Source organism: Anomalospiza imberbis, chromosome 8 (genome assembly GCF_031753505.1).
Source record: "Anomalospiza imberbis isolate Cuckoo-Finch-1a 21T00152 chromosome 8, ASM3175350v1, whole genome shotgun sequence".
Taxonomy (NCBI): Eukaryota; Metazoa; Chordata; class Aves; order Passeriformes; family Viduidae; genus Anomalospiza; species Anomalospiza imberbis.
In genome coordinates, this window is record NC_089688.1 from 8654626 (window position 1) to 8671453 (window position 16828).

Here is a 16828-nt window from a genome sequence, read left to right on the forward strand (position 1 = left end):
GTGTACACCAACTCTAACTTCCTGTTAATCGTGGACATGCAGTGCACTGGGTAGAATATTTCAAGAACAGTTTGATATATCCCCATCACTGAGCTGGTTATCAAAACAATCCTGTAAAATGCACAGGAGTATAAGGGTGTAAAACTGGGCCTTGCTTGTGTTCCCTCACGAGGGAAACAAGAAGCACTCTGCTTTAGCTTACCATGTAGTGTTCCTTGGGATTTGTGAGCTCACAGGAATGAGTAACAGCATAATTAACAGTGCAGCAGTGTTTAGCAACATTTCTTCTGATCTCTGTAGGAGTAGGAGCCTTCAGACTCCAGCCAACATACTCATCATCAATCTAGCTATTAGTGACTTCCTGATGTCCATTACACAGTCTCCAGTTTTTTTCACCAGCAGCCTCTACAAACACTGGATTTTTGGTGAGAAAGGTTTGTATATATTTTTTCTAAGATTTCACTGTGTTTGTTCTTACTATAGTGGCAGTTAATCTATCTACCCTCAGGTACTCTTGCAATATTGAGAACGTTTCTCAACATTGTTTCAGTGTTGACCAAACACTTCTTTGAATATTTGTGTCTGTGTGCAATAAATATACTTCTATCAGGAGAGGAAAATTACATTAATGAGACAGAGGCAAAGGCACCACTGGCAACATGAGGCACAGCACTAATCTTCTTGCCAGTGTTCTTCCCCAGTCATCCCATGACTTAGCTACTGTTGGAGTCCTCTGACAAAGTACTCCCACTCAGCACACCAGCTTAAAAGCCATTCTAAATAACCTGCTCTGGGACTTGCACCTGGCATAGTGAGGCAAGAAAGCCTGGAAAACCTGATTTTTCACAACAGAAATTCTACGCTTCCTGTGTAGTAAGAAAATGCGGAATGAAGGTGCTTTCATTCTTCCAATATAACTGTTATAAGAGGAAGACTAGTCTTTGCCTCTTGAACAGGTACTGACACAAAGGAAACTCACAGAAGTAAAATTGCTATTTTCATCTCTGATGACCAAAAGGATATTTTTATTTTACTTCCATTAAGTGCTCATTTGCATACATGTTAAAACTAATCCAAACCACTGCTTTTAATCATTAGGTTGTTTGAACAATTAAAATCACTCATTAACGTATTCACAGTCTGAATATTTACTTCAGCTAAATTACTAATTAATATATTCATATTTACTTCAGTTTTGCTGCCCTTGAGACATGAACAGTACTAAAGTAACTATATCCCATTGTTAAGCAAAACAGCTGCTTCTATGGGACCTGCAGTAAAACTCTACTTAAACAAGATATTAATGGACTGCTGAAATGATCCAACTAGAAACACCAGAAATCAATGAGTGAAAATATGTTAAGTATCACTGTCTCCAGCAATTGAAGCAAACAAAATCTTTGAAGTTTATCTCCATGAATAATGTAATTAGCAAGACAGACAGCAGCTTTGAAGTAGTATTATAACTGCAGGAAAACTCAGCTTTCACTGCTTTACAAATTCTATAAGACATTAGTTCATAAGAAACACAGACTTGAACTCTCCTAGAAATAATTAGCATGGGTAGATTAATTTCACTGCTACTTCTGTCATCTTCATTGCAAGGCTGTGAGCTGTATGCCTTCTGCGGAGCTCTTTTTGGCATTACATCTATGATCACTTTGATGGTGATTGCCTTGGACAGATATTTTGTCATCACTAAACCTCTGGCTTCTGTTGGAGTGACGTCAAAGAAGAAGGCCCTAATAATCCTGGTAGGAGTCTGGCTGTACTCTTTGGCTTGGAGTCTCCCACCCTTCTTTGGATGGAGTAAGTGACCTGGAATAAAACTTTTTTACCCTCATAGTATTGGATTAAAGACCAGTTAAAGGTACAGAAGAGGGCTGAATTAATAGCTCACATATGAGACTTGAGTAGACCAATTTAAAAAAAAAAAAGAAATTAAACACATGTTAAAGCTGAAGGTCTCTAATCAAAAGAAAAGAATGCAGTGGGCATTACAGCATATTATATGACAGTGGCACTTTTCCTTAAGCACATTACTTAATGTGCATAAATATGCACACTGTGCTTTGCTGCATAATTCATGGCCAAAATTTATGAAGAATGCGCCCACCCATTATCCCATGTCTACTTCCATTGAATCAAATTTAACAATATTTAAGTTAAATAAATGTATTTTTGTTATTTCTAATGAATTGTCCTCCCCAAAAGTGCTGTCTAAGACAGCAGTGTCAATCTAATTCTTTTCATTCACATAAGAGTCTGAACATTTGTGCCAGGAGATCTTCAGTAAATCTTGACCATGTTCTGGATGGACAAATTGCACTTGGTGTTGCCCACATTCTCCATTCACTAATTGGTGTTGTCACTGGCTTCCAATAAGCATGGCATTTAGTTGTAACTAAAATGCTTTTGTAAATGTGAATTTTACACATAGAAATTGGAACATTCATACAGCACCTTGATCATTGCAATTTGTGACAAAGTGAGTTTCTGTTATTCTTCCTCACTGGAATCTGCTTCACTACCATTAAGTTTATTTCCTGAGAGTGACCAGTTGAGTCACTAAGTTAGAAAGAACTCATCATTCAAAACCCCAGCCCACCATTATGCTCCCTAATTCCAGAAGAGAATGTGTCTGCCAACTGAGGTGATAACATAAATATGTTTGACTAGTAAAGGATGCAACAACCAACTCAGGTACTGGGTAGAATTTCAGCAGAGTTCTGTTATTGTCATATTATTGCCTTTCTGGTCCCCCTAAACATGAACCATGCTTAAGCAGACAAACTGCAATCCTGACGCAAGCAGTCTTTAGTTGAGTGAGGAGCTGTTAGAATAACAAAATGACAATATAGCCTTAGATTATAGATTTTCAATTGAAGAACGTGGAATAATTGCTTGAAGGGTGTTATTATCTTGTAATTAGATTGTAATAGTGCCCACAGTATGAACTCTCACACTGTAATTAGATGCATTTGAGAACATCTGGTGCAATATTTTTAAGAGCAGAACAGAAATATCGGCATAAACAGTTAAAATTAAAATTCCAAAGTAAAAAACGTTGCTATTGCCAATTTATTTACTTAACAGTTTGAAACAGTTTCTTTAAAGATAATACATTTTGTTTCAGATAGAACATTAGGTGTCTATGATTTTTTTTTTTGTTCTTCTCAGCTTTACTTCATGACAAAATTATTTGGTCTACACAATAAATCTTTTTCTTTCGTTCAGTAAATTTCTCTTATCTGCACGTGCTTAGAAAAGTGGTACCTAGAGCAATTGGTTTGACTCCTTAGGAAGAAAGCAATTTGACAGGAAATGGAGATATTTAAAAACAATACAGGTCTGGTCCCAGACCCAAATAAGTATTTGAAGAGATTCCCTTTGACTATGATGAGTTGTAAACAATATTCAAGACTGAAGCAAAATTATTCAGTTTTCTGAAGCCTTAGACTGCTAAGCATAAATAAAATAGGGAAACGAAATAAAAGAAAATATAAAAGTTCTTTACATTAAGAATTGTTTATCCTTTTAAACTGTTCTTTCCCTTTCAGAGAATAGGACTAAATCCCATGTTATTCTGAGTATCTTCTCGAACTTCTGCACTCAGAATAACATTCACTTTATGGTTTATGCCTTCTCCTGTCTTCTTTTCAAGGTGCATATGTTCCTGAAGGTTTGCTGACTTCCTGTTCCTGGGACTATATGACTTTCACACCATCAGTCCGTGCCTACACGATGCTGCTTTTCTGCTTTGTCTTTTTCATTCCTTTGATTGCTATCATATACAGCTATGTCTCTATCTTTGAGGCTATCAAGAAGGCCAACAAGTAAGTAGCCAACAGTCCTACATTTTTATCCTTGTGTTTAAGTGACTGTTTGTTTTCTTAAAACAAAGAAAGAAAGAACAGAAGAAAATTGGGACATGTTTCTCAGTTATTTTGTAAGCACAACTGAAACAGAAAACCAAACAAGAATTCTGTCAATAGTCAACATAGTAAGACATACAATTCTTAGAAGGGCCATTCCTGAATTTAGGCCTGAGCTTATCAGTGTATTATCTAATGGCATGGAAAAGGGTACAGAAATTAACCAACTGGAATAAAAACAAAAGGGACCTCAGAAACACCTAATGACAGTGTATCAACAACTATTTCACAGAAAAATAGATGGAACTGAACTATAAATAAAAAAGGAGATTAAAGATTTAATGTCAGGACTCAGAAACAAAAATATATTGCTTTAAATGTAAAGGACAGCCTGCCACTCCATGTGCCATCTGTGGGTACCATAGATTCCCATAGATCCCAGCAGATCAGGTCACTTAGCTCAGAAGTACAAAGTGATGGCAAGGTTGCAAAACAGGACCCAGGGAAGCAAAGACTCCTCTAAATGTCTTTAACTCAGCTTTATTCAATTGGCTTGAATGCCTGCTTTATGTGGAAAATGTTTTGGTACTTTTCTGCTTTTTTTTTTTTTCATTGAAGCACATGTGGATTTTGTCATTGATTAGTGCAACAGAAGTACATTGAATTGGGAAGCATCGGTCACGTACTTACATTAACGCGCAATAAAAGTGCATGAGCCTAAAGTAGCAGAAGGGTAATTGTTGTCCCACTTCCTGAAGCTATTTGCTCACTTCCCTACCTTTGTTTTTTGCTGTTGTATGTTTATTTTCCCTAGGTCTATTCAGACATTTGGATGCAAACGTGGAAATAGAGAGTTCCAGAAACAGTATCAGAGGATGAAAAATGAGTGGAAGATGGCCAAAATTGCACTGATTGTCATCTTATTTTTTGTCATTTCCTGGTCACCATACTCTGTTGTTGCTCTGGTAGCTTTTGCTGGGTAATTATAAATGTATCAGCAAAGCAATATTAAATGAAAGCAGAAGATGTGGAACTCTAAAAGACAGATGAAAGTCAAAACTACTTGTCACATTTGATGTCTGAAGCATGTCCAAAACATTCAACATTCATATATTTAGGAGTGATAGTTAAAAAATGGGGCACATGCTGACTGATTTTTTCTTAGTTTGACTTTAAGAAAATAAAAAAAAAAAAAAGAGAGAAAACAAGAATATTATTACTGGCAACATAAACTGCCAGGCTAAAGATTTCTGAATGCATTCTCTATGCTAGGGTATTTGAACTCTCTGAACTTTATTTAGTACCAAAATGCTAAATAAAGTACTCCAAAAAGATCCTCCCAGGGGTTGATTCTCTTCTTTTTCTATACTTCTTTAATCTACATAAGTATATTCAATTTTTTTTTGTTACATCAAACTGCTAAAATTCCTTACATGTATAATCAAGTTCAAAATTAGTATATACATGTGTTGGGAGCTTTTTGATGCTGGATATAAAAGATCATAAATATCAATCATCAAAGCATGTTCTTCATCTAATTTAATTGTCAGCATTTCACACAGTAATTTCAACAGAAGCATGACAGTATTAAAACATGTAACTGGACACCAGACACTTGATACAATCCAAGCATAAGTAATGGGTTGGGAATCCAGATGCCTTGGCTCTGTGTGGTGATTTCTCCCACCTTAAGACATGAATTTTCCTGTGCTTCAGTTTAGCCTCTCTAAAATGTGTGTGACTATCTCTTTTAGGAAGGCTTGTCACCTGCAAAACCTCAATTGGATGATTCCTATGACAGTACAAAACACTTTTCTTTGTATTTTTCAAGTCAGATAAAAAGTAGGTGTTCCTAAAATTGACACACAGCTCAAATTTATTTATGATGGAGCATTCTGGGAGACAAGGGTGATTTTTTGTAACACACCCAAGAAAGAGGCCACTGCAGGGCTTCATCTCAAACACTGCTTAGAAAGGCAGTTTCCTAAACACAGCACTTCTAAAATCTTAGGTTTAAGAAGAAAAAAAATGCTGAGGGAAGTGGATCCTCTCCCTTTGTATGCAGATGGGTGATTCCCATTTTCTGTGTGAAGGTAAACACATTCCTCACTCAGGAACATGAACCCTTCGCGTGTGTCCTAGTGTCCCATTTCCTGTCAAAGGGGAACTTAGGTACTGGACATCCACTGGTGACATGTGACATGTTAGACACCAAGGAGAAGCAAGGAGACAGAGAAATGAAGCACAGCTACCTTGCAGTACTGTAAGAGACCTAAAAGAAAATCATTTAGGGGATGCTTTAAGCTGACCACTACGTAGAACTGTTGTGTACGATTCAGCATCTGCCTTAGGAGGATAAGTACCTGCTGAACTTCTGCTTCATACCTCATACTCTCAAAAATCTGAACAAATGAACAATTTTATAATTCTGCAGTATGTTAGAAATCAGCATTTTTAAATGTTCCTTATAAAGCTATCTGGGGAGCAACATAGCTTCATTCAGATTTTTTTCATTTCTGAGCTCTTTTAGGCAATCCTACCGGGATTTCTCCAATTAATAGACCAAGCCTGGATGTCTTCTGCGAAATTTTATTGCAAGGGACTCAGATAAAATCTTGCTGCATGCTACATGTGGGAGGCAGACATGGAGTCTGTGGCTATAGTTTTGGACTAAAGACAATTCATCTAACAGAGCAACAACATATGAAAAAGGAAGGAAGAACCTTAATTGCTTTAGAAAATACTTTGAATGGGGAATAGTGAGCTAGCACACAGTTGTGCTCACTAATATTTTTGGTCTACAGGTTGCATTTTCTGGGAATTATTAGTTTAAACACAGGAATGATTAGCTTAAACAGAAGGCTTTGCCACTGTTTGTTTCTGTTAGCTGAACTCTCCATCAGCCTTACCAAAGCATTGTCTCAGATCAAGGTCAAAAACTCCATTCCAGTAAGGTCACACTGTATGTTATTCAGAATATGTGAAGATTTATACCTCTAATCAATGTTTTTAAAGTCTGATCAGTAGAAAGCATGTTAAAAATTACACATGGAGAACATCCTTACCAGGGAAAAGCCTTAAGAGGTGAAATGGCATCTCAACAGGCAGCTGACAAAATGGTTCTTGTATTGCAATTGGCAAACCATTTTCACCTCATCACAGAACATGTATATTCCCATAGTATGATGAGAAACTTTCTCACCAGGATGGTGAGGCCTTCTTAAAGGCTGACATTGTCCCTAGGTTAAACAACATGGGAATTACCACAATCCTGAATCATAGAAGTGAAGTGCTGCCAGAGAAGCCCCAAGAAAATCATATTTCTCAAAAATCCAATTAGACTGATGTTGATCTTTACAGGCAAAGGATGTAGAATTTGTTCTCTCACTGTTTTGGTACAGAACTCCTCTTTTACTTTCTCTAGAGCCTTAAAGCACTGTCTTGCCACTGTTTAACTGCATAGACAATGCAGAACTCAGTAGTAAATATATGATGTGTTTGCATTACTCTAGGTATTCCCACGTCCTAACACCTTTCATGAACTCTATACCAGCTGTGATTGCCAAAGCTTCTGTCATCCATAACCCCATCATTTATGCCATCACTCACCCCAAATACAGGTAAGTTCACTCTTACAAGTTATGTTTAATATAGCAAAGAAAATCTGAGAGTAAATTTGTTACTTTTAGGTCTAGTCCCTGAACTCTCCTTCACCGGCTCATTTTAACTCTGTCGTATAGCCTCGCCCTCCCCAGGAACACTCCTCAATGCCATAGAAATGTCAGTGGAATTTGTACTTGGAACAAACTCCTGAGCAGTAGTTAGAGCACTCTGTTACATTAACCAGGATAGTGAGAAAGGCAATACAGTGAGCCAAACCACCTCTTCCCTATTTTGTGAATCCTCCTCATGTTTCTCAAGTCTTTCATATTTCAGGTAGTATTTCCTCTGACAGGTAAAATGAAGGGTCATTATCACTCCAAGTTCAGATGCAGGCAGTGAGATTTGACAGATGGCAGCAATGCCACAGACAGGCTGTTGTTTCACCACTTACAAAGACCTACTGAGTGACTGAATAGAGAAGAGGTGGGCAGGAACATCTTTGTGGGGAAGGCTGGCAGGAAGAGGAAAGCTAAGCCAGAGTTTCCTAACATTGCCTATGAGCAAAGTAATACAGTAATATAAAAGCACATTCTGTAAAACTCTACAGATAGCCAGCAAACAGATGTGTAAGAGGAGCTAGAATAGCTGCTTAGGGAAAGATTAAAATAATTCATTATGTAGTACTTCTGTGAGGTTCAGTTTAAAGGGACAGAATTTTATTTTTGCCCTGATTAAGTTGAAAGCAGATAAAATATTGTTTTAATAGCTCCCTTCAGTTCCAAGAGTTATATTTTAATGCCCTTACCCCTGCCAAGCAATAAATTTGAGTTCTGCAGAACACTGTGAATAAGTGATCTTGCAGGGTGATTGTATATGAGAGATCTGATATCTGGAAAACACTTTGTACCCAGTAATTTTCTAGTCCATGCAGCATTAGTTCATCTCTCTGAATAAATGCATTGTTTATGATGATTGAATTTTTGTGCTAACAGTAAAAAATCTGACTGGTTCTACCTCTTATCTATTAGAAGAGCCCTTGCAACATATGTTCCTTGCCTTGGACCCCTACTGAGAGTTTCTCCTAAAGACTCACGATCCTTCAGCAGTTACCACTCCTCCAGACGAGCGACCGTAACCAGCCAGTCTTCTGAGATAAGTGGGCTGCAGAAAGGAAAAAAGAGACTGTCTTCTCTCTCTGACAGTGAATCAGTAAGGGAGACACTTCCCATACACCCATTTTTAATTGCAAAGCAATTCATTTTCATATAGAGTCCTTCCAAGTGGTAGATTCTGTAGATGAAATGTATTATGGTACTTGCTATAAAAGCTCCAGAGAAAGTGGAGGGACAAAGCAAAATTAAAGACAGAAGACTATGTGTAAAAGCAGAATATAGATAATTTTCTTCTTGATGGTTGGTGACATTGAAGGAAGAGTGGAAAGATGGAACAACAGGAATTTTAAAAAGTAAAGTGTTACCAATAGGTAAGGCTTTATAAAGCCTTACTTATAAGTAATGATAAAGGTAGCATAGAGCTTAGTTGAAAGTCTGATCATACTTTTAGGTTGTGCTTGTCTCACCACAGATTTGCAGTGTGGACACAGAACAAAGAAACTGCTAGTCAGAAAATAGTTCTCTAGTGAAAGCAAGGTTGTAATGAAAAAAGATAATGCTTTCTGAAAATGGGATGTATTTGGAAACATTAATCATCAGATTTAGACAAATCAGTAAATCCATTATGGAATCTTTCTCACAGAAGACCTCAACAGCTTGCTGCTGCCAATCTAAGTGGAAACAAATGTTTTACACAGCAGCTGAAAACAGGGCAAGTATTTGGCATCCAGGCTCCCTCCTGTAACTCAAAGTTATGTTACTAACTAAATAGCCATATTAGTTAGTTCATTGCAGTAGTTTCAAACTAAATTTCCAAATAACTGAAAAGAAAAAAATTTCTTGGTAGTTCTTTTTCACAGTCAGGATAATAATTGTATCTAATCCAGCCAAGCGCTGAATTCTGACAGTTGTTTTTAACAGAGACATTTAAATTTCTTTGCCCTCTCTGTTCTTTTGATTTCCCAGTCCAATCAAAATGAAATTCTTCTGGCTGGTAGCCTCCAGTCAGGTGGATGGTTTTAAAACTGGCTAATAGAAAAGGAACATCTTTATATTGCATCTCTTACACTGCAAATCTTGATTCTTAAAAAATAAACAGACTCTCTCATAACACTATTTTGTTTTCCCATTAATTGGAACAAAGTTTATAAACCCAGGACTCCTTACTGAAACAAAATATTCCTAAAGCAGTGATTCTGCAGTCCTGAGACATTTCCTTCTACTTATTTCTGCTTCCACCCAAGCCACTTTGGAAACTTTGGCCTAATTCCTCCAAACACCTGTGCTTCCTAAATGGGTAGTACTGTGGAAATACTGTCTCCTTGGAGCTACAAGAGGCATCAGAGAAGTTTCAACAATAGAATGTAATGAAACACTATTTTCTTTCAAATTTTGCAGTGCATCCTGTGGAGGAAAAACAAAGCAAGCTGAATTTTAGATGCAACAGACTAGATAGCTTTATTTGTACTTCTTATAAGCAGACATTTTATGAAATTAAATATGGCAGAACTTTTGTGAAATGTCTTTTATACAATGCCTATCTCTTTTATGATTTCTGTCTAGGTAAAACTGGGACAAACTGGATGAAAGTCTAAGGAACCTAGAGTGATTTTTTTTTTTTTTTGCTGTATTAATTTTAGGGCTGTACTGAAATAGAAACTGATACTCCCAGTATGTTCTCCAGACTTGACAGAAGACAAATTTCCTACGAAACAGATAAAGACACAACTCAGACTAGAGACATAAGAGCCAAGCTGACAAGCCAGGATTCTGGGAATTGTGGGAAGGTAATAGCCTGTGTAGTACTTAAATTCTCTAATAACTGACAAGTTAACAAATCTGCACATTGTACCATAATTAATCATGAAGGTTCCTGCCAAGAAGATGCAGATAACCTATGAGTTAACACAGTGAGTAAAGACTTAGAGGCTGTAAAAGGTCATCAGCTTTTTATTCCCACCCTAGTTCATTATTCAGCTGTCTTCATTGCATTTCTGCTGCTGTTTTAGAGAACTTAACATCTGAATGGAGAGTTGTCTCATGTTTAGTTTTAAGTGTGTATTTAGTAATATTTGTCTTTCACTGTCCAAATTACTTGCTTGACCTTGGTTGTCCCACCATTTGTTACCAAATGAACAAATATGGTAAGATGTAAAAAACAAGGCTATCTTTAATATAGCACTGCGTTTCAGTCGGTCCTCTGCTGTACTCTTTTTTCCCCAATGCATTTTGCATATGTCAGATATTGTGACATACCTTTGTGCCATTTATATCTGTCTTATCTGTGTTCATTTTTCAGACAGCTGTAGATGCTGATGACATATTGATGGTGGAATTGAATGTCACAGAGTACATGACTACACCTACTGTAAGAACTATTCTTTTAATATTTGGCAACAAAAACTAATGAAAATCACAGTCCCTAAGAACAAATTAAGTTGTTTTTGAGATGCAAAAATTACACAATATTCCCAGAACAATGCAGAAAACATGACCACAAAGGGTAGACCATTGCTGAAACTAAGCAGAAGGAGAGCATAGGTACTACAGGATTCTTCTAAAGTTCAGCTACTTCAACAAATCTAAATATTTTCTTGAATTTAGTAAGTCTAATGAGGTCTGTGATTAATGCATGGAAGCATTAGCTTTGTGCCATCTTTATATTAATGATGTATATGCTAAGCTGAGACAGCCATTCTGATGGCTCATACCTCTGAGACAGCCTTATTCCTGTGGCAAGTACTGCTGTACAAAGTGCTGTTGTTAACTATTTAATGTTCTCTGTTTGGGGTTGCAGCAAACATCTAAAACATGCAGCTTGGAGGAAATCAAGGTCAGTTTTTGAAATATGCCATGTCACCTATTCAGTAAGATGTTGTATGTTGTATTAGTGTCTGTTTCTTCTTCATCTAACACAGCTACAGCATATGGGTAAAAATATCTGACATCTCTCACAAGTGAGTCAACTTGCCTTAATTCTCAGCACACATGGAAATAAAAGCAAAGAGTTGACAGATGAAAACAAGGCAGCACTATTAGCAATGATCCTTATGAGCTATTGCAAGCCTCATCCTAACTGATTTTTTGGTACTGTGCAAGTGACAGCAGCTAACACTACTTATTGTCAAAAAATGCTAGTTAATCTTTCCCTCAATTTTTACCTCATTATGTAGTTTGCTTCCCCCTTCAAATTATCCATTTTACATTACCTCTTGCCCAGTGACCCTAAGTAGTCCCTCCTTATGGAGAAACTCTTTACCTGATTGAATTCATAGGCTGCCTGAGCATATTCACAGTATTTCTGTTCATAGTTGAATGTGTTGTCATTAGCCTGGTCTTTCTTCAAGCAGACCAGCACTTAAGTAGCAAATGCAAAGTCTTTAATGCTTTAGTACATTAGCTTGTTTAACAGATGGGTTTTTTTTTCATACGTTATTAATGAAATATTAAAAAAAATGTTCAGATCTGCTTTTCCCTCCATCATTTAAGTTTGCTTTTCAGTCAGCCATGGGGAGTAGCAAAGTGCTAAATATATGTCACTTTTTATAGATGATTCAATGGGATCTCCTTGTAGATGTTTGTGTTGTCCATTTCTTGTAAATCTTTGCATCCTTTAGAAAAGTGAAAGCCTGAACAATATTGGACAAAGAAAAGGAGAGTCTCACCAGGGATCATCTTCAGCCCAGATACCCAGTATTACAATAACATGCAGCAGTGTCCAAGGAGTAGAGCTGCCTTCTAGATACAACTCTGGTTTCCTGTACCCTAAATCCAGCAGACACAAGCAGAACAAGAAGTCCTGCAGTTAAGTGAGTGGTGCAAGCCAGACTATCACCTCAGTCAACAGTTCTGGAACAGCTGTGGATTGGCTGAATCCAGAATACCTCCCTAGATTGGTCTGAAATGCTCCTACAATGACACGATACAAGACAAGCAAGGATAAAAACATGAGGAGTGATCTTTTCAGCGTCAGAACTCTCTCCAGTGGATCACATCTTGACCTGAGTCACACTGTAATTTTAATATTCTTTATGCAGCTAATGAATAAATTTATTTCATTTGGATTTTACTCTGCTCACATACATTCCCACCACTGCATAGACCTTACCTAGAAACCTTCTAGGATTAAGCTGAGAGGGAAGGGAAGTATAATATTGAAAACTGGCTTTGTTCACTTTGTGCATTAACTTCAAAGCTATTACAGAGCTAAAGCTGAGACATTTGGGGAGAAATGTACATTACTTCCTGAAGATGGTTTCTTCATTATTGTGAAGTTTCTCAACCAAATGTAAAAATTACACAGTCAGTGACCCCTTCTCTCGTTAATGACACATTTCCCACCATTTTCTTCTACAATCCAATGAAAGTCAATACACTTTAGCATAATTTGAAGTCTCATATCTTTATTTTAATTTCTGAGACACAGAAAGAGAAAGGAGTAACACTTGAGGAAAAGGCTATGGTCCTTTCTATACTTAGCTTCTTTTCCAACAGTGGCTTAAGAGATGATTTTAACCCATTATCAGCTAACTTCCACAAAGCTATAAGAGATTATTATGAAACTCCTTCTGACTTTCCTTTAGCAGGTTTCATGAGAAGAATGCAGAATACAAAGCAATGTTTGTACTGAAATGTCTTATGGGTAAGTCAATACGTCTGCTTTCTGATACTTCAAAGTTGTTTATTCTTTGATGTGCTTTTTGAAAGTAAATATTGGGAGGAGAAGGTTTAGTTCCCCAAAAATAGTTGCTCTAGAGTTGTATCATTTTCCCCTTCTCTAAACAGCAGCATTTGTATAGCTGAGGGTTTTCTTCCACAGTGACTAAATCCATGAGATTGTACTTCTTTCCCCTGAAAGGAAAGGGAAAGAGTTCTATCAATAGTGACTTTCAGCTTTTCCCTGGTGTCTCTCCTAGTGCTTAAGAAGAAGTGAACAATATTCATTTGCAATTCATAGCAGTCAGTCCAAAGTGGGGCTGAGCCGAAAAGAACAGGGCACAAAGCACTATTGAAACAGTTCTTCCCCATAGGCCCTCCAGCAATTTTTCCTTTGGTTGCAATAGTGAAGGGAACCCAGCAAGGCATTTTGTCCTAAGTAAATCAATTCTTCCCTATGTCACATCAGAAAAAGCCATAAAATCAATAAAAATGTAGTGAGCTTATTATTTTGAGGGGAAAAATCAGTGGGTTCCAGAAGGTCTGGGGTATTATTTTGAAGTAAACTACTGGAAACATAGGTCAAACTGAGGTTTATTAAAAGGAAGTTTATTAAAACTAAAAATGAAGGTGATAATGACTTCTGCAGCAGACAAATGTTAATCAATAAAAAAGTGAGGCATTCAGGCTAGTAATAAATTGCTAAAAGAAACACACTGTTCAAAATCCGCAGTGTTTTTATGTAAATGAAATCATAGTCATCAGAGATGGAAAGGAGCTTTTACAGTCTCTCCCTTCACCTACCACAACAGGATATTGTCTTCCAGCAGAGGACAATATTAAACTGATAATATTTACAGCTAGCAATAAGGAGAAAGAGAGAAAACATCTTCAAACAGGAAGCATGTTCAAAGATATTCCTCAAGTCTAAGGAGTTCTATTACAACTTATTGCTGAGGCTTTTAAAAATATTTAAAAGCATAAACCATCTAATTCTTTCTTTGTCATGAAGGCCATTGACACTACTGAAAGATGGGAAGAAACATTAGCAAATGCTGCCTGTTTCATATGGGTCACAAAAGACTGAAGACTGTCTAGAAAATAGGTCTAACTCACATGTGCTGTTTGATGTGTTAACAAAGAGTGTATGATATGTGTCACTAATAGCTAGATCCTTTGCTGCAGTCATGATTTTGTTCCAAGCAATATTCTTCAAGACTGCACTCTGCACTCTTCTGCATTCCCTTCCACTTTTAGAGGGTATAAAAAGAATACTTCTATGGCTAGAAGAGCTTTACGAATCCACAGCATGTTGTTCTCTGTATCCTTCAACTACAACGTGTATTAGAGATTAGTTTGTATCTATAAAAAGAACTACAGCTGTTCATGCTCATCTACTTACAACAGACTTGTAAAGCATATATTAATTAGGGAGAAATTGTTTGTGAGCACTTCAAAACCCTTGTGTGTACTCCGTGTGGCTAACAGCTTTGCCTTCCTTCACCTCTGCTATGTCTATAAAAATCATACAGGGGAAAGCCTACAAAATTCATCTCATCTGAATATCTCTACAAGTGGTTCCACACTGTAACCCCTGCGGCATTTGGAATAAATAATTATTAGTTCATATTTCATCTCATCCTAGCAGATTTATTTGTGTCCTGTATCCTCCACTTGGCAGCCATTCTCTTGGTTTTGCTGTCTCTTTACACCCTTCAACACAGATGACTGATTGGATTAAAATAATTTAGGACTGAGATGATTCACGTTTCACTTAAAGTCAACTGTACAGGCTGTTCTGCAGAGGCTGCCTGTAGTTTACCATGCACTTGGACATGTTCCAGTGACTTGGAGTGTGACAGGACTAGGGCAAATCTGAGACACTTCCCTTTGGCCTTTTGTACTCCAGCAGCTGTTCATAGAGCAGGTTGCTGGCAAAAGCAATGGCAAGCAGTGCTGGGAGTTAACACACAAGCTCTGTCCCTTCATGGGGGCACAAACTCAGGCTTGGGTCAGCAGTGAAACTGTTTGGTCTGATAATTCAAGCAATTCTGCAAAACTGCTAAGCAATTGGTCACTACTGCTGGACCTGCAAAGGACATGCCAAGAGCCACTGTAATGAATGGCTGCTGCAAGCCAAGACCGAAGGACTGCATAAGGCAGCAGCCACACGTTGCCAAATCTTTCCAATTTTCACATACAACCAGGACCTTACTCCCCATGTTTTCCAGCTTATGATCACATTCCATGCTTTTGGAAACTTTTTTACACCCACCACTGAACTAAAAAGTGTCATCATAGAATATGACATTGAATATTGACATTTCACACATTCTCAAGTAAGACAGGATGTACAGGACTTTCCTTGAAGTCATGTGCAAAACCCACAGCAAGCTTGACATTCAGAAATAAAGACACCTCCAGTGCTTTTTTGGGTGTTTCTAGAGCATTAGGGTGTAACATGGGTAAGTCGCCATTCCCACATGTGCCCATTTTCCTCAGGGTGCTTGGTGCCATTTTTTCCTTAGCCCATCCCAAGAAGTCCCCTCATCCTCTGATCCCTCAGTGACAGGCACTGCTGTCCCAGTAACTCTGACAGGGCACCTATCTGTCTCTGCTGCTGAAACCACTGCTGGTAGTTTTATCTGCAATGCAGTGTTAGTATCACAATGGTATTTCAGTGGCTGGTGACAAGTACCTCTGTTCAAACACATGTGTTTGTAGCCTTGGAGTTGCTAATGTCATAGGAATGTTATAAAGAGGTTTATATAAAAGCAGTCTTAAAACAAGTAAATAAATTCTTATTAGTGTCATTCCAAGCAACTTTAGACATGAACCACAATCCTGTACTAAATGGTTACTGTACCTCCCTTACCCCCTCGAATTTATAAACCTAAATGCTCATTTTCAAACTTATGCAAACTTCACAGTTGACAAGATTTACAAGCTGTCCTGTTTACGTCCCTTCTAAGGAGAACAGACTGAGTATACCAGCATAAGCTTAATAAAGGCAGAAAAGTTTCACCACAGCAAATCCAGCTTAACAGTCTGATACAAACCAGTTATAAAATTTTTTTGTGTGTTTTGTGGGAAGACACTTATTTTAGTTACAGCAGTTCTGGAAGCACCAAGGCTCTGCTGGACATACAGCACAGTAATTCTGTATACTCAGCCTGCAGAGCAAAGAAAATGCTGCAAGAGTCACACCAGTGTAGGAAAATGCTCACTCGCTGAATACAGAGATCACATGATACTAGACTACAAAGACTCAACTCTTTTGGAAATGAAATTGGCTCTCAAAATTAAGATTCACCTGAAACTGGGCATAAATAGTAGGACTATCCCAGTGGCTGTGAAAAAATGGAAGGGGATTCAACCCTCTTCAGAGTCAACTTTTTTTCCCTACCATTCTGCTTAGGGTTTTTTTGTTTGTTTTGATTTGGTTTTGGGGGTTTTTTTGGGGGAGTGTTGGGTTGGATTGTTTTTTGGGGGTTATTTTGTGTTTTTTGGGTTTTTTTTTCCTTTTTTTTTTTTTTTTTTTTTTGCTTTTTAAACTTAGACAAACACATGTATTTATGTAGA

At 37.5% G+C, this 16828-nt stretch overlaps 2 protein-coding genes across 10 annotated transcripts in view; one reads left to right on the forward strand and one right to left on the reverse strand.

Annotated features, from left to right (window-relative positions):
- Positions 1-14875, forward strand: part of OPN4 (opsin 4) — a 42850-nt gene extending 27975 nt beyond the window's left edge. For 8 of the 9 annotated variants that reach the window (XM_068197206.1, XM_068197209.1, XM_068197211.1 and 5 more), the window contains 10 exons: positions 301-434; positions 1606-1809; positions 3665-3836; positions 4690-4854; positions 7388-7495; positions 8507-8687; positions 10231-10377; positions 10890-10958; positions 11388-11423; positions 12208-14875. In XM_068197206.1, coding sequence (XP_068053307.1) covers positions 301-434; positions 1606-1809; positions 3665-3836; positions 4690-4854; positions 7388-7495; positions 8507-8687; positions 10231-10377; positions 10890-10958; positions 11388-11423; positions 12208-12399 — 1408 coding nt within the window. In that variant the 3' untranslated portion in view covers positions 12400-14875. The remainder of the gene's footprint in view (positions 1-300; positions 435-1605; positions 1810-3664; positions 3837-4689; positions 4855-7387; positions 7496-8506; positions 8688-10230; positions 10378-10889; positions 10959-11387; positions 11424-12207) is intronic. The other variant, XM_068197212.1, reaches the window with a different exon arrangement.
- The window catches only part of WAPL (WAPL cohesin release factor), a 135669-nt gene that overhangs the window by 109300 nt on the left and 9541 nt on the right, over positions 1-16828 (reverse strand). The gene's annotated exons all lie outside the window — the stretch shown is intronic.